We start from the raw sequence: 18,499 nt of genomic DNA on the forward strand, positions 1-18,499 counted from the left end.
ACACACAAAGAATTTGTTTTGAGCTCCCTCTCACACCTCAGCAGGAATCATCCATGAGAGCACAGACCCCTCTCCTGCAGCAGGAGTTCATCCCTGCTCTAAGCTTGCAGGGGTAAATTCTGGCCAGTAATGAATGCTTTATGAAATAAACATGATTTATGAAATAAACTGTCCCGGGGTTTGCAGGTGAGATTTAATGGAGTGCTGAGCACAGAGGATTGTGACCGTGTTCACTGGGGTTTTTGGATGAGGGAAGAGACGGGGATCTGACTCCATGTTTCAGAAGGCTGATTTATTATTTTATGATATATATTACATTAAAACTGTACTAAAAGAATAGAAGAAAGGATTTCATCAGAAGGTTAGCTGAGAATAGAAAAAGAAAGAATGGGAACAAAGGTTTGTGACTGACAGAGAGTCGGAGCCAGCTGACTGTGATTGGCCATTAATTAGAAACAACCACATGAGGCCAATCCCAGATGCACCTGTTGCATTCCACAGCAGCAGATAATCAATGTTTACATTTTGTTCCTGAGGCTTCTCAGCTCCTCAGGAGGAAAAAATCCTAAGGAAAAGATTTTTCATAAAAGATGTCTGTGACAGAGGGTGTCTGATGCTGTTCAAGTTTTGCTGCTGCTCCCTCAGGAACATGAGCATCATTCAGGCAATGACCACCTGACAAAGGGCTAATTCTGCTTAATTGTGTTCCCTGATGGTGTTCATCAATCAAGGAGTGTCACCCTGATTTTTAAGTTTTTCTAAACTTTATGATGCTTGCATTCTTGTAACAAGTTTTCTCACACACTTTCTGTAAATAACTCACTGTTTTGGATGGCACTGTTATGGAGGAGGAGAAATTTGATGGGCTGTTGGCTTGACCAGTGTCATTGGAGAGGTGGCACTGTCACCCTCCAATCCACTGTCACTTCTGGAAATCTATAAACGTTGGAGTGAGAAAATAAACTTCCCTTTTTTCACCTTAAAAGCAGCAGTGTGTGCACTCGTGTTGTTTCATGTCCTGTAGTGACAAAGGAGTGAGAGCCTGGGCTGGGAGGGAGGATGGGGCTGGTTTGTGTCCTTTGGAGCACTGATATCCTTTTGGGGCTGGTTTGTGTCCTTTTGGAGCACTGATGTCCTTTTGGAGCTGGGTTGTGTCTTTTTGGGGCTGGTTTGTGTCCTTTGGAGCACGGAGGTTCTTTAGGAGCAGTGAGGTCTTTTCGGAGCTGGTTTATGTCCTTTTAGAGTTGGTTTGTGTCCTTTTGTGGCTGGTTTGTTTCCTTTGGAGCACTGAGGTCCTTTTGGGGCTGGTTTGTGTCCTTTTGGGACTGGTTTGTATCCTTTTGGAGCTGGTTTGTGTCATTTTGGAGCCCTGAGCTCCTTTTGGGGCTGGTTTGTGTCCTTTTGTGTCCTTTTGGAGCAATGAGGTCTTTTTGGGGCTGATTTGTGTCCCTTTGGGGCTGGTTTCTGTCCTTTGGAGCTTTTTTGTGTCCTTTGGAGCAGTGAGGTCCTTTTAGAGCTGGTTTGTGTCCTTCTGGAGCTGGTTTGTGTCCTTTTGGAACAGTGAAGTCCTTTTGGGGCTGGTTTGTGTCCCTTTGGGGCAATGAGGTCCTTTTGGAGCAGTGAGGTCCTTTTGGAGCTGGGTTGTGTCTTTTTGGGGCTGATTTGTGTCCTTTGCAGCAGGGAGGTTCTTTAGGAGCAGTGAGGTCTTTTTGAACTGGTTTGTGTCCTTTTAGAGTTGGTTTGTGTCCTTTTGTGGCTGGTTTGTTTCCTTTGGAGCACTGATGTCTTTTTGGGTTGGTTTGTGTCCTTTTGGGGCTGGTTTGTGTCATTTTGGAGCCCTGAGCTCCTTTTGGGGCTGGTTTGTGTCCTTTTGTGTCCTTTTGGAGCACTGAGGTCCTTTTGGGGCTGGTTGGTGCCCTTTTACAGCAATGAGGTCTTTTTGGGGCTGATTTGTGTCCCTTTGGGGCTGGTTTCTGTCCTTTGGAGCTTTTTTGTGTCCTTTGGAGCAGTGAGGTCCTTTTAGAGCTGGTTTGTGTCCTTCTGGAGCTGGTTTGTGTCCTTTTGGAGCTGGTTTGTGTCCTTTTGGAACAGTGAAGTCCTTTTGGGGCTGGTTTGTGTCATTTGGAGCACTGATGTCCTTTTGGAGCAGTGAGGTCCTTTTGGAGCTGGGTTGTGTCTTTTTGGGGCTAGTTTGTGTCCTTTGGAGCAGGGAGGTTCTTTAGGAGCAGCGAGGTCTTTTTGAAGTGGTTTATGTCCTTTTAGAGTTGGTTTGTGTCCTTTTGTGGCTGGTTTGTTTCCTTTGGAGCACTGAGGTCCTTTTGGAGCTGGTTTGTGTCCCTTTGGGACTGGTTTGTGTCCTTTTGGAGCTGGTTTGTGTCCCTTTGGGGCAGTGAGGACCTTTTGGAGCAGTGAGGTCTTTTTGGAGCTGGTTTGTGTCCTTTTAGAGTTGGTTTGTGTCATTTTGTGGCTGGTTTGTTTCCTTTGGAGCACTGAGGTCCTTTTGGGGTTGGTTTGTGCCCTTTTGGAGCTGGTTTGTATCCTTTTGGAGCAATGAGGTCTTTTTGGAGCTGGTTTGTGTCCCTTTGGGGCAGGGAGGTCCTTTTGGGGCTGGTTTGTGTCCTTTGGAGCTGGTTTGTGTCCCTTTGGAGCACTGATGTCCTTTTGGATCTGGTTTGTGTCCTTTTGAGGCTGGATTGTGGCCTTTTGGTGCTCGTTTGTGTCCCTTTGAAGCACTGATGTCCTTTTGGAGTTTTTTGTGTCCTTTGGAGCAGGGAGGGAGGCAGTGCTCACTCTGAGCCTGGCTCTGTCACACCTCAGAGGCTTCAGCTGCACCTCTGCCACCGAGGCTGAGCAGAGCCAGGGAGATCAGAAATAGAAACCTGGCATGTTTTTGCTTCAGGGCCATTGGAACAGCAGGAGAATCCACTGAAGTGTCTCATGAAACCCGTTGAAAGTGCATCTTAGGCTGCCTCATCCTTTCCCTCTCCCCTTCTCCTCTCAGTTTGTCAACACAACTAATCACCAACAATTTGATTTCTTTCAGCATTCTGATTCCAGTGGTAGGAAGCAAAACTGGATTTGAGATTGCTGTTGTGTTCTCTCCTTTGATATTGAGCCTTCCTGTCACTGAACATGCCAGCAATCCAGGATTCTCACTTCCTATCAGACACAATTGTGTTGCATTACCTCACAAATATGCTGTGAAACAGTAGTTTAGAGCAAAAAAAATTTGCCATTTCTTTTCTTTTTCAGGCACAGATGTATGTGCTATTAAATTCATCACGCTCCCTGTAATATCTACTGAAACTCTTTCAACAAAGTTTTCCCTCCCAGTAACAGCAGTGCTTCACAGAGAGCTCTGCATTTTGGTTGTTCTGCATTAAAAACCAAGTTTTTGACACTTCCACCAGGTTCAGTTGCCAGTTGCCTTGGTGCAGATTTGGATTTAAGGTTGCTACAATGCTCTACACGATGTTTTAAAGCCTGGCATTTGAGAATGATGATATTTTAAAAGATTTTGGTCAGCATAGTGATGGCAAAGAGGGGGATGGTAAAGAGGACAAAGCATAGTGGTGGTAAAGAGGGAAATTAAAAATCAACCAGCAATCAAACTCCACAAAAATCCCCTGAGAAGCTGCTCATAGGGAAGGGCCAATAGATTCAAAGTGAATGAAGTGTGTAAAGTGGGAAATACTATTTATTTTATGTAGCCATGACACCTTCAGAGTGCACAGGGCGGGGGAACAGGGCTCCTGCTGCTCACCCAACCATCCAGGAGTGAGAGAAACCATCCTGGGCGACTGCTCTGAGAGCCTGCCAGCCATGGTGCCAGCCAGAACCAGCCCTTCGAACCTGCAAGCAAACGTTGGGACTGCACAAAGAAATACCTTGGGCAGAAATCAGATTTCATCCAAAAGAAAGCAAGTTTTCCACAGAAATGCACAAGTAGGGCCAGATCCTGTGTCAGTGCCATCCAAGCAGGAGAACCAGTCTGTTTAATCTTCTTCTGGAGTTTGTTTCATGCAATGGGACCTGACACTCAGAGTGTTCCCAGCATTTCTGGGTGCCAGGGGCAGCTGGTGGCCACACCAGTAAACACTATTTATATATATTCTACATATATATATTTTATATTTATATATATTTATATATTTTTATGTATTTTTATATATTTATATATATATATAAATATATATATTATATATATTTTTATATATATATATTTATATATATATAAATATATAAAAATTTTATACATAAAATTTGTACATATACATTTTCTTATATATATAAAATATATAATAAAATAGATAGATGCATATTTTTATATATTCATATATATTTATAAATTTTAATATATTGATATATATTTTTATATATTTATTTACTTTTTTGTATTTTAAATATTGATATATATTATATATATAAGAAAATTTATATATATATTTATATTATATAAATATATAAAAATATATATTTATATATATAAATATATATAAATATATATAAATATATATAATATAAATTTTATTATATATAATAAATTTTTATATATAAAATATATAAAACATATAAATATATATATAATTATATATTTTTAATATATATATACTGTCACACAAATTTATGAGTGACACACACCTCTTCTTTATCTATCCAGTTTGTCAGTCCATATGTGTAATGGTTGTAATTTTTTTTAAAGAAATGTATTTAAAATTAAATACAAGCAATATTTAAAAAGCAAAAATTAAATACAAGCAACATTTAAAAGTAATTACAACACAATACAAGCTGGCACTGGAGGTGCCTTTCAGCCCTGCAGAAGAAAATCTGTTAACCTGTTAAAATGTTAACCTGTTAATATGTTAAAATTTTTACTTGTTAACCTGTTAATCTGTTTTCCTGTGCCCAGGAAAATGGAACTCTCACCCTGCCCCAGTGAATTTGGTCTGAGTGAGCCAAAGCCCAGAAATGCTGTCAGGACAATGAGCAGGTCCTGAGTCTGTACAGGAAGCTGTGTGGCCAAAGAGAGGCTGTTTTTACGTAATCACCCCTCAATCCAGAACAGGAATGAAATAAATATTAAAATGTCATTTATCTGTATATATAATTTGTCCCCCAGTGTGTCCATGGTGTTTAAATTACAACAATCACCTATTGTTCCAGGTGTTTTATTTGGTTTTGTCATTCTATAGTACATAAATATTTCTAAATTCAGCCCTTCATTAAGGAATCCTGCACATAACGTTTAAAATTCAAACCGTGGAAGTGTTAGTAGTTTTTATTAAAACTCTAAAAGAAGCTGTTGCATGGATTTACTGTGTTTATTATTAGAGGATCTGTTCCTCTCAATGTATTTAGAATTAAATACAAGCAGTATTCTAAAAAGCAAAAATTAAATATGGCCTGTAAAGATCAGCAGCCAAATGAGTTGTGACTGTGTATCTTGATAACAAGATCAGGGCCGAGCTGTGTTTTATGTCACACACAGTGCTCATCCCAAAACTCAGGGGAAAGAGCATTCTAATTACTCCTAAAGAAATCCTGGTGGGAAAAGCACCCAAATTCTGGTAAAATTGCTTGAAGAAACACAGCACCCCTTCCTCAAACGGCTTGTGCCATAAACCAGAATGGGGGGCTGTGATTACAGAGGTTTGGGGAAAATTTGGGGGGATGCAAATGGCTCTGCTTGCTCCTGCTCACAGCCACCACTTCGGAATGGGGCTGCTGCTCCTCCCTGCCCACTGTAGGGCCTGAGGGGACGGAGCTGTCCCGGGATGCTCGGATGGAGGATGGAGCTGTCCCGGGAGGCTGGTGCTGACCCTGGAGCTGTCCCGGGATGCTGGTGCTGACCCTGGAGCGTTCCAGGGATGCTCTGGATGGAGCTGTCCCGGGATGCTGGTGCTGATGCTGGAGCGTTCCAGAGATGCTCTGGATGGAGCTGTCCAGAGATGCTGGTTCTGACCCTGGAGCTGTCCCGGGATGCTGGTGCTGACCCTGGAGCCGTCCGGGATGTGCTGCAGGCGCAGTGCCCCGACCAGCGCGGAGCTGTCCCAGCAGCGCTCCGCGCTCCATCCTCATCCTCACCCAGCGCTGAGCAAGGCGGGGCCGCTGTGGCGGGGGGCGGAATCATGGCCCTTGTTGTGCCAGCTGGACACACAGCCACAGACACACACGGACACCCACGCACGGACACACACACACACCCCCAAACACGCACCCAAACACACCCACACACACCCACACACACCCACAGCCACCCACACACAGTCGCACACTCTGTCCCCTGCTGGCTGCGGCCTGTCCCTGTCCCTGTCCCCGTCCCTGTCCCCATCGCTGTCCTCATCCCCATCCCCTCCGTGTCCCCTCTCTGTTCCTATCCCCGCTCCCATCCCCATCCCTGTACCATCCCCGTCCCCATCTCTGTCCCCATCCTCATCCCTATCCCTGTCCCCATCCCTGTCCTTGTCCCATCCCTGTCCCCATCTCTGTCCCCATCCCTGTCCTTGTCCCATCCCTGTCCCCATCTCTGTCCCCATCCTTGTCCCTGTCTCCTCCCTGTCCCTATCCCTGTCCTCATCCCTGTCCCCTCCGTTTCCCCATCCCCATCCCAATCCCTATCCCCATCCCTATCACTGTCCCCATCCCCGTCCCCCTTCCTGTCCTCATTCCTGTACCCTTCCTGTCCCTATCCCTATCCCCATCCCCGTTCCCATCCCCATTCCTGTTCCCATCCCCATCCCTGTCCCCATCCGTATCCTGTCCCTGTCCTCTCCCTATTCCCATCCCCATCCCCATTCCCATCCCCATCCCCATCCCCATCCCCATCCCCATCCGCATCCTGTCCCTGTCCTCTCCCTATTCCCATCCCCATCCCCATTCCTGTCCCCATCCTTGTCCCCATCCCTGCCCTTATCCCTATCCCCGTTCCCATCCCCGTTCCCATCCCCGTTCCCATCCCCATCCCCGTCCCCATCCCCATCCCTGCCCTTATCCCTATCCCCGTTCCCATCCCCGTTCCCATCCCCATTCCCATCCCTGTCCCCTACCTGTTCCCATCCCAGTCCCCGTTCCCATCCCCGTTCCCATCCCCATCCCTGCCCTTATCCCCATCCCCGTTTCCATCCCCGTCCCCATCCCCATCCCTGCCCTTATCCCTATCCCCGTTCCCCTCCCCGTTCCCATCCCCGTCCCCATCCCTGCCCTTATCCCCATCCCCGTTCCCATCCCCGTTCCCCTCCCTGTCCCCTCCCTGTCCCCATCCCCATCCCTGCCCTTATCCCCATCCCCGTTCCCATCCCCGTTCCCATCCCCGTTCCCATCCCTGCCCTTATCCCTATCCCCGTTCCCGTCCCCGTTCCCGTCCCCGTTCCCGTCCCCGTTCCCATCCCCATCCCCATCCCTGTCCCCTCCCTGTCCCCTCCCCGTCCCCTCCCCGTCCCCGCGCCCCGCCCGCCCCTCGGCCGCCCCCTGCCGGCGGGCGGTGGCAGCGCGGCGGGCGCGCAGAGCGGGCGCACAGAGCGAGGAGCGCGCAGCGCTGCCGCCGGCGCACCCTCAGCCCGCTCCCGGCCCCGCCGCAGCCCCCCGCCCGGCCAGATGATGAACTTTCTGCGGCGCAGGCTCTCGGACAGCAGCTTCATCGCCAACCTGCCCAATGGCTACATGACCGACCTGCAGCGGCCGGAGCCGCAGCAGCCTCCGCCGCCGCCGCCGTCCGCGGGCTCCCCGGCCGCGGCCTCGGGCTCGCCGGCCTCGGAGCGCCGGCAGCCGCAGCCGCAGCCCGCGCCCCCTCAGCAGCCGCAGCCGCCGCCGCCGCAGCAGTCGGCGGGCAGCAGCTTCTTCAGCTCGCTCTCCAACGCCGTGAAACAGACGGCGGCCTCGGCCGGGCTGGTGGACGCGTCCGCCGCCGTCTCCGCGGCTGTCGGCAGAAAGTTCAAGGTGCTCCTGGTCATCGACGAGCCGCACACGGACTGGTAGGTGCCCCCCTGCATGCCCCTGCATCATCAGCATCATCGCCATCATCATCCTCAGAGCCCCCCGTCCTTGCCCCGTCCTCCCGCAGGTGCGGCTCACCTGGGGCAGAGCCCCCGCAGCCGGCCCTACCGAGGGGCTGCAGCGCAGCCTCACGGGCTGGAGGATGGAGCAAAAAAAAAAAAAAACAACCCCAAAAAAACCAACCCCAGGGAGCCCTGGAGCGCCTGACTAGCCGTGAAATCTGCTTCCCATCATTACACTAAATAAAACATGCATAGCGCCCTGACCAAGCATATCCCGTGTTCTCTGGGGACACACAGGACCCGTGTGTGGCGGCAGGCTGGATTTAGGTGCCCCGGGCAGGGATTGCTGTGGCGGCGGCGTTGCGTGTGTTAATCCGTGTTTACGAGCCCGTTTGTTTTCACACAGCTCCCGCTGCTCTGTGCCATTCACCAGGGCGAATGTCCTTCGGGATGCCGGGCACCAGCCCTGCTTCTGCCCTAGCCCCGGGAATCCCTGCTCAGGCTTCATTAACTCGGCCGGTTTTATTCGGGCTGTGTGTTTGGTAATGTGAAAAACGTGGGATTTTCCGAGTGTGGGACTTCCCAGCCTGGCTGGTACCAGCAGCAGAGGTTACGGCTGTTGCAGACCTGTTTGTGGTGCTGGATGCTGTGCTCCGGAGGAAGGACACCTTCCTATCCATCCCTGCAAACTTGTGTGTCTGCACATGGAGCTGACAGCCCTCTCGTTGCTAATTACAGTGCAGAAGGTCTCGGCAGCGCCTTAAAATAATGCAGAGTAAAACAAGTCTGTTTTTGTGCCGCTGAGATCATCCGGTAATGGATTGTGGGTTTAGGGTTTTATTCTCGGCGTCTCGAATTTCCAGCCTTGCTGGCTGGGCTGTGCTGTGATCTGATCCCGTTTGCTCTAAAAACGGTGCTTCGGTAAAATACTTAGAACGAAAACTAAACCCTTTAACTACAGCAGATACCTGATTTCGGTATATTTAAGATAGCATTACCTGTTACATTTTCCAGGCTTTTTTTTTTTCTTCTGTCTGGTTTTGTGGTTGGTTGTGTGCATGTGGGGAGGTGGTTTTATCTTTTCTTTCTTTCTTTTTTTTTTTTTTTTTTTTTTTTGAAAAAAACAAGGTGGTTGTATCGACCAGACTGAGGCAGCCTCTGTAGCTACGTCATGGAGATGCATCCATGGACACTGCTCCCTGCCTTGCAGAAGCATCTCTTTATTTGATATTCTAGAGTGCACAGCTCTCTGCCTGATACATTCAGGAACTCCATTTGCCCATAAGGAGGTTTCTGTCTAAGGGAGATTTTTCTGTGCTTGCCGGAGCCAGCCTGAGTGTTTTGAATGTGGTTTTCCATAAGTGGTTTACATCCTTGATAAATGCACCCCAAATCAGCACAATCTGTGGATGGGGGCAAAGCTTTGAAAGCCCTGCACGGGGAGTTCCTACTCCAGGTAGGAGCCTCACAGATCTACACAAGGTTACTCATGCCTGTTTGCTTTTGCCTTTTTTTTTTCCTCCTCCTCATAGTATGTGACATGGATACGTAGTAATTCTAGAAAAAACAGTTTGTTGTTGCACTGGCTGTTTCCTTTCCCAGCAATGAGTTGTTTTGTAGCAGATTTTGAAATATACTCTGAAAAATGACATCTCTGACCCTTGCGAGCCCCTTCCAACTCCAGAGATGTGTGAATTCTGATAATTTATGCGGAAGAGTTTTATGCCTTGGGAAGTACGGATCTCCGTGCGCTGATCTGTTGGGGTGTTTGTGGGCTAAAATGGAATAAGGATTGTAACTGGGCAAGGCAAAGGAAGGCTGGGAGGGGCAGCAGGGGAGTGCCAGTGGCTGCTGGGCACCCCCAGCTCCCTGGGCTGTGCTGCAAGGGGAGGCTGGCACAGCCCTGTCATGTGATGCTCTGAGCAAACCCCATCAAGAACAGCAAAAACAGCACCAAACCAGCCCCAAAAACAGCCCCAAAAGCAGCACCAAAACAGACCCAAAACAGCCCCCAAACAGCACCAAAACAAGCACCCAAAACCAGCACCCAAAACAGCAGCAAACCAGCACCCAAACCAGCACCAAAACCAACACCAAAACCAACACCAAAACAGCAGCAAAACCAGCACCAAAACCAGCCCCAAACCAGCACCAAAACCAGCACTAAAACCAGCCCCAAAAACAGCACCAAACCAGCACCCAAAACAGCACCAAAACCAAAACCAAAACCCAACACCAAAACAGCAGCAAAACCAGCACCAAACTAGCACCAAAACCAGCACCAAAACCAGCACCCAAAACAGCACCAAAACAGCAGCAAAAACAGCACCAAACTAGCACCAAAACCAGCACCCAAAACAGCACCAAAACAAGCATAAAAACAGCACCCAAAACAGCACCAAACCAGCCCCCAAAACAGCACCAATACAGCACAAAAACCAGCCCCAAAAACAGCACCCAAAACCAGCACCCAAAACAGCACCAAACCAGCACCCAAAACAGCACCAAAACCAACACCAAAACCAACACCGAAACAGCACCAAAACCAGCGGCAAAACCAGCCCCCCAAACAGCACCAAAACCAAAACAAGCACCAAACCAGCACCAAAACAGCACCAAAACAAACATCAAAACAGCACCCAAAACAGCACCAAACCAGCACCAAACCAGCACCAAAGGAGCACCAAAAACAGCACCAAAACCAGCACCAAAACAGCCCCAAAACCAGCACCAAACCAGCCCCTAAACAACACCAAAACAACACCAAAACCAGCACCCCTGAGAGCATCCCGAAACCCTGCCAGCTGCTGGGCTCTGACGCTCACAGGAGGATCAGGGGCTTGGCCTCTGCCTTTGTGGTGTTTTCAGCTGCACTGTGTTTGTTTGCCTTAGATTGGAAACGTGTGTGTTGCTTGTGGGTTGCAGATTCAATAGAAATCCAAGGATTTCGGTCTGGATCACACTGAAATCTCACTGGTTCGGGATCCTCTCCTCAGCAAGGGCCAGAGGAAACCTTTCCTGCCTTTTTCTGTCAGCAAAGACAGAAACCATGGCATAAAGGGACCCTTTCTCTTACCCCTGGCATAAAGAGATATTTTGTTTTCAATATATTTTATTTCTTTGAAAGATTGACTCATACTTTAAGTATTATATCCATAATATGTATATATTCTATACTATATTGATAATATATATTTAAGATTTAGTAACCCAACATAGTTGCTGCTTGTGGAATCACTTGGGATATTCTACCTAGAACCAAATCCCAGCTGTTTCTTGCATTTTATAATCGTGATTTCAGTGATATTTCTCCTCAATTTCCTGCCCTAAGAGATTTCTCCTGTTGAAAGTCTTGAAATTCTCCATTTCAATTACTTTACTTTTATGGCATGGGGACAGGGGGGAAATGGGAGATTTGGCTTATCTATACTAATTTGTATATTTTTTTACCATTTTTCTTACTTCTTAAGGAAAGAGTAAATGCAGCTGTGTCAAAGCCCCCCCCCTCCCTTTCTCAGTCTGGGGTGTGTTAGAGCTGTAAGGGATAATTCTTTTCCTACAGGTGCTTTGGAGTCCTTCAACCACATTTAGTGGTTGTGCTTCTCCTGAAGGCAGGCTATAAAAAAAGCGAAATCAAAGATTTTCCACCAGCCTTGGTGGCAAGAGAAGGGACAAATTGAAAACAGGCTAAAGGTTGTAGTCAATAAATCCACGACAAGGGATCTTGGTTGGTTCTGGTTTGTGGCACTCACCTTCTCTGAAAAATCCCTTCACCCAGGATTTGTCTCCGGGGAAGATGAGAAGTCTCAGAGAGAAAGGAAAGCAATTCTTATCTCATTTGCTTCTCCTGTGTTTTGCTGCTTTGGAGTGTGGTTGGAGATTGTTTACCCACAGGTGATTGTTCCATTGGTGTAAGAGCAGAAATGAGGGATGTGGGACTCCAGGGGCTCTCCAAAATGCAGTTTATTGTATATGAAATGCAGTTCATTGTATCCAAAATGCAGTTTATTGTGTCCAAAATGCAGTTCATTCCATCCAAGAGGTTACAGCAGTCCAGGGTTGTGGGTGACAGAGCTGTGCCCACAGCTGTCAGCTCCAGCTGCAGCCAGGCCTGGAGACCCTTTGGTTTTGGTTACAATGCATTTCACACTTTTCTTTGCTGAGCATCTTCATACAGTAGAACCAATCTATACCTTAACTTTTATCTATAGCCTAACATAACTACTATAATTACCATATTCATGTTACTGTTCTCCAATCACTAAAAGTCAGTACATTACAGTTTAAGCTAGAAGTTGTTTTTCAGTTTTCTTGCAGTGGAAAATTCAGAGACCGTTTTCCTACTTGCCATATTTTCTGCCTTGTTTGCCTGAGCTCTCTTTCTGCTTGGTAAAAACATCTTCTTGTCTGAGGTGGGTTTCAGCCATAAAAACCCCTTCTAATAACACACCCTTTGCTTCCTTGGTTATCCAGTAAGACTGGCTCAGCAATTCTTTTCTCCTACATCAAAACTTGCTTCCATCTCTATTCCTTCATCAGACTCTACATGCAAAAATCTTTCTGCCAAGCACACACATATCTGTGAGACTTTCTTGTCAAACTTTCATCCTTCCCAGCACATTGCATTCTGCTGTGAGTTGTTTTCACTCTTTGGCCAACCAGGGCCAAGCTGTGTCAGGACTCTGGAAAGAGTTACGAGTTTTCATTGTTATCTTTTAGCATTGTGTAAGTATCCTTTCTGTATTCTTTAGCATAGTATAGTAGTCCTTAATATAATATAACATTATAAAATAATAAATTAGCCTTCTGAGAACACCGAGTCAGATTCATCATTCCTCCCTTCATTGGGGCATTCCCAGCAAATACAATTCTGGTTCTCATGGAAGGCTTTCTCCTGGTCCCTTTGTACCATAAATGACCCTCTGGCCCACAGGTGGAAGGAAATATCCTGCAACCATTTCCCCCAATTGGAAATTTCTTGTCATTCCAGAACAGCACCACGAGGAAGAGTGCAAACCCTTCCAGTGGAGCAGTGCTGTTAATTTGTATATATTTACATAAAGGCGTTGGAAAAGCTGATTTTATTTCCACTCCTGTTCTGTATGCACTTGATGTGATGTCCTTTCCATCTGCAGCTGCATCTCGAGCAGGCATTTCCAATTCCTGACCTGCAGAGCCCTGGGATGAGCTCCCACAGCTGGTGGGAAGGGTTTGGAGCTGCAGGGAAGGGCAGAGCCTCAAGAACCACTTGTGAGGTTTAATGGTGATTGGATGTGACAGATTTCCATGGCTGTTTTACAGCTTTGAGGATCTTTGCTGATATTTTACAAATGGAGGAAACTAAGGAGTGAAATAATTTGTTCAAGGTCATCCAAGCAAACACACTGACAGACCTAAACTAAACCTAGACTGCTTGCTCCAACTTCTCTTTTAATTCTGCATTAAATATCCAGAATTTCAGCTAGATAGGTTTATTTTGAAATGGTTAAAATTAATTTCTTTTTAATTTCCTCAGAAATAACCTTTTTGTTCTGTACACAAAAAGTCCTGAATATTCAGTGCTGAACAAGCAGCTGCTGAGAGGCCATACATCAGTGGCAAGGAGCCAAGGTGCTGTGTATAGATCATTATCTTTATTAAAAACTTATGTAGAAGATTCAGAAAGCTGCTTCAATACTGAAAACTAATCATCACTGAGTGTGTCCTGTCCTTTAAACATGGAATATCAGACTTATTGGCAGCAGCAATGAAATTATAAAAAAGAACGAAGCTGGGAAATTTTGGTTTTGTGTTTTTTGAAGCACAAATCTGGTTGTAAGTATCAGTACCTTTTTTTTTTTTTTTTTTCACAGACAATTACACATTTCACTTCATGTTTACTGCCTGAGTAGTTACTCAGCCTGTGACAGGCTCCAGAGATAAACCCCAAATGCTAAATGAAGAGCAAACTTTCTGGTTTAAAATTACCCAATCATTTATGGGCCAACACTGCTCATCAGGAATATTTTTAATATTAACACAGGAAAGCACTGCTTGATGACACAAAAATTTTCATGAAGTGAGCAACGTGAGTTCTTTAGGGTTTGATTTTTGTTTGGGATTTTATTTTGTTCACTGGAAGGTGTGAAGAAGTTTTAATTAAAACTTTGTGTGCTGTTGTTTTTTGTGACTACCAAACGTTCATGAACACACCGCAATGACAATTCCACAGCATTTTCTGTTCATTAGGGACGCCTCAATTGTGCATAACTAATTAGCAGTCCCCAACTCCAATTGCCCTGGAATTCTCAGGTATTTACTTGTAACATGTTGATTTAGTAGCTGCAGCTCTCATTTCATTCAGGGCAAGCCTTCAGAGAGCGAGTTCCCCAAATTTAGAAGGCATCACTTGGTTTTAATAATGCATGAATGAGGGGACTGCTCTGCCAGAGCACTCTGCAGCCCTTTGGGATGGCTCTGGAGGAGAAAACAACAACATCCCTGCAGCCTCTTGGCCTGGCACAGATCTCTGCTGTCAGCAGAAAATCCAGAGCCAGGTGGGAAACGGGGAGGGAAACCCAGTTTGGGACAAACGTGGAGCTGGTGGAAAGGATGGAAGGGATTCCTTGGCAGGCACTGAAGGTGGGAGGTGTTTGGAGACAAATCCAGCAGTGCTGGAGAGGAGGGAGGAGGCTTTTAAAGACTTTGACCTAATGGCCAAATGTTGGGTGTAAGAAAAAGATAATCTTACCAATATGAATATTTTATATGGGGAGAAAAAGCATACACTAAATCACCTTTATTCATTTAAAGTGCAACAAGAAATTCTTGATATTAAAGGAAAAGAACCTTGCCTTTGGTATAACACTTCTAAATTTGGGTGAGATAATCTTATCAAAATGTAAAAGATAATCTTACCAGGATGTATATTTTATAAGGGGAGAAAAAGTGTACACTAAATCACCTTTATTCACTTAAAATGCCCTTTGCAACAAGAAACTCTTGATATTAAAGGAAACAACCTTGCTTTTGGTGTAATACTTCTAAATTTGGGTGAGACAGTCTTATCAAAATGTAAAAGATGATCTACCAATATGTATATTTCATATATGGAGAAAAAGCCTACACTAAATCACCTTTATTCATTTAAAATGCCCTTTGCAACTAGACACTCTTGATATTAAAGGAAAACAAGCTTGCCTTTGGTATAACACTTCTAAATTTGGGAAACTCGCTCACTGAAGGCTTGCCCTGAATGAAATGACAGCTGCAGCACTAAATCAACATGTTACAAGTAAATCCATGAGAATTCCAGGGCAATTGGAGTTGGGGGCTGCTAATTAGTTATGCACAATTGAGGCATCCCTAATGAACAGAAAAGCTGCAGTGGAATTGTCATTGTGGTGTGTTCATGAAAGTTTGGTAGTTACAAAAAACAACAGCACACACAGTTTTAATTGTTTTGTTTTGTTCACCATCCAGTGAACAAAATAAAACCCCAAGTTCAAGGAGGCAACAGGTTCCTTAAAACCTCTGAAACTGAGCAAGAAGGACAAATGTTTTACTGTAGTTTCTCTCTCATTTTTTGTTTCATTTGAAAATTTTGCACTTTAAAATTATATTTGTGAGCCATTTCAGCCTCACTCGAGCTGTGGCCTTTGGAGAGGGTTCCCAGCCCTCCAAAAAGGAGCTGCAAGCAGCTCTTGCATGAGGCCAGTGTGTGCCTCCTCCAGCAGGTAATTGGAAATTGGAAATTGGATCAGCCCTGCAGCTCCCAGCTCTGCATTGAGGGCTCTCTGCCTCTGCAGTCCAAATAAAAACACAATTAAAGGAGTGATGCAGGCGCAAACAGGGCATCTCTGCAGCTCCATCCTGAGCTCTTCCTCCTCAGCCTCTGCAAGAGGAGTTCCAAGGGGTAAAACAGCTCAGGGGCCTTGGCACTGCTTCTTTGTCCATGTTTTGTTCAATATGTATTCCACACGGGCAAGGGCTGGAGGAGCAGGGCGTGCAGCTGAGCTAGGTGAAATATGGAAGGTGTTAAATCTGAATTTGTGTGTACAGCAACCTCACCCAAACTGTGCTTCATATATTTCATTTCAAAATGTGGAGCATGTTAAATCTGAATTGTTGTGTACAGCAACCTCACCCAAACTGTGCTTCATATATTTCATTTCAAAGTGTGGAGCATGTTAAATCTGAATTCTTGTGTACAGCAACCTTACCCAAACTGTGTTTCGTGTGTTTCATTCTGAAGCATGGAATGTATTAAATCTGAATTTGTGTGTACATCAGCCTCATTCAAGTTGTGTTCCATGGGTTTCAGCCTGAGGCATGGAGCATGTAAATCTGAATTTTTGTGTATATCAACCTCACTCAAGTTGGGGTTTGTGTCCTTCATTTTAAAGTATGGAGCATGTTAAATCTGAATTTGTGTGTACAGCAACCTCACCCAAACCATGTTTCATGTGTTTCATTTTGAAGCATGAAGCATGTTAAACCTGAATTTTTGTGTGCAGCAACTTCACCCAAGATGTGTTTTGTGTGTTTCATTTCATATATGGAGCATGTTAAATCTGAATTTTTGTGTACAGCAACCTCGCCTAAACTGTGCTTCATGTGTTTCATTGCAAAGTGTGGAAGATCTTAAATCTGAATTTTTGTGTACAGCAACTTCACCCAAGTTGTGTTCCATGTGTTTCAGTCTGAAGCATGGAGCATGTAAATCTGAATTTTTGTGCACATCAACCTCACCCAAGTTGTGTTTCATGTGTTTCATTTCCAAGTATGGAGCATGTTAAATCTGAATTTGTGTGTACAGTAACCTCACCCAAACCATGTTTCATGTGTTTCATTTTGAAGCATGGAAGATGTTAAATCTGAATTTTTGTGTACATCAACCTCACCCAAGTTGTGTTCCATGTCTGCTCTCCCAACAGCCAGCTGGTGCAGCACCAGACAATGTCTGTGCTGGTATTTTAAGATGATCTAAAAAAGAAAATTGTTGGGTTTTTTTCTGTTTATCTGCAGTTCTGTAGGGTGTAATGCTTGGCTATGTTGGTATAAATAGCCAAACACAGCATGTGAAAGAGATTACCTTTTTGACAAGATAGAAAATGAGAACAAAATCATTTTCATGGAGGAAAACACTTTCCCCTCCATGCTCTGTGTGTTGCTCTATCTAAACAAGCTCTTGCAGGTCAGCATCCAAGTGATTTTTTCCTTTTTTCCCTGTCTTTAAGAGACACTAGAAATGCCACTGAAGCCCACTGAAAGCTGTGGTAACACGTTTGGTGGAATGGATAACATCAGAGAAAAAAGTTTGCCAACATTTTCTTCTAAATTTTGCCTTCAGAGAAAGGAAATGGAAAAATTGGCAAGGAAAGAATTAATTTCAGGGAGGTACATTTCACAGTAATGAGACTGAAGTGAGAGATGAAAGGAATAACAAATTGCTTGGTAGACTATGGAACCACATAAAAATATGAAATTCTACTTGCAACCTATTCAGGATTTGATAATGGCTTGCCAGCAGCAAATTGTAACCTGTTGAAATAGGTAGGGCATGGAACAAAAGGGAATTAAAAAGTGTAATATTAGATATTTTATTCTTCATATTGCAAAAATCTGTGTAGAGGACTTCCAGTTTTATATGGTTGGGGTTTGCCATTGTGTAAACACTGCAGGACACAGGAAAAGCCATTTTTTTCTGACATGCTTCCTCAAAAGATTGATGCTAAATATTCCCACAGGAGTTTCTAAAAGTAGTGACTTCATTTTGTGCAATTTTAGTGCCCAGTTCTTAATAGCACCGTGTGAGTGACCCACAGAAATATCATATCCAACATCACATCATTATATCCCATTAGGAATGCTTGAAACTGCAGAAATCTGGTTTAATACCACTGAAATAACTGATGTTTGGGGGGTTTATATATTTAAAAATAAAATACACTGCAATTTGCATTTAAAGATGTGATAAGGTTTCAGTGAAAATCCATGTTTGAGCATAAATTTGTGTTTGAGGAAGGGAATAAGAAATGCAGGCAGCCAGGTTTGGGTACAGGACCTCCCCAGAAGGAATTTGGACCTGCTTGGCTGAGCACAGCAGCAAAGGGTAATTACAGGCTGCCGCAAAAATTGTCAAGAATGGGAAAGAGAAAATTGGCAGAGAAAGCAATGTTGTAGATGACAAAAAGCAAAGCCACGAATTATGAAGTAAAATGTTACCTGCAGTAATGACATTGCTTCCAAAGACGAGGAGGCAGCTTACCTTGTGGAGTGCCAGAAATGTGCAGGGAGGCGATAAAACCTCACCGTGGGTCTGCACTGAGGGCTCCTTGCTTGGCTGCACTGCTGCTCCTGCTAATTAAACAACTTTATCAGTGCCCAGCCTCACTCACAGAGCTCAGGGACAGCTGCAGGCTCCTCCAGCTTTGGGCAAAATGGGCAAATATTTGGTCAGTCCTTTTTTCCTCCCTCATTGTCCCCACAGGTTGTCCCTTTCCTGGCTGACACATAAATAT

The 18,499-nt window shown here is 45.1% G+C and overlaps 1 protein-coding gene across 1 annotated transcript in view; it reads left to right on the plus strand.

The window, feature by feature from the left end:
- Positions 1-7,502: 7,502 nt before the first annotated feature.
- SYN2 (synapsin II) overlaps positions 7,503-18,499 on the plus strand; it is a 194,082-nt gene continuing 183,085 nt past the window's right edge. The window contains exon 1 of the mRNA XM_058031905.1: positions 7,503-7,973. Within this exon, the coding sequence (XP_057887888.1) occupies positions 7,597-7,973 (377 nt within the window). The 5' untranslated portion in view covers positions 7,503-7,596. The remainder of the gene's footprint in view (positions 7,974-18,499) is intronic.

Source organism: Melospiza georgiana, chromosome 11 (assembly GCF_028018845.1).
Source record: "Melospiza georgiana isolate bMelGeo1 chromosome 11, bMelGeo1.pri, whole genome shotgun sequence".
Taxonomy (NCBI): domain Eukaryota; kingdom Metazoa; phylum Chordata; class Aves; order Passeriformes; family Passerellidae; genus Melospiza; species Melospiza georgiana.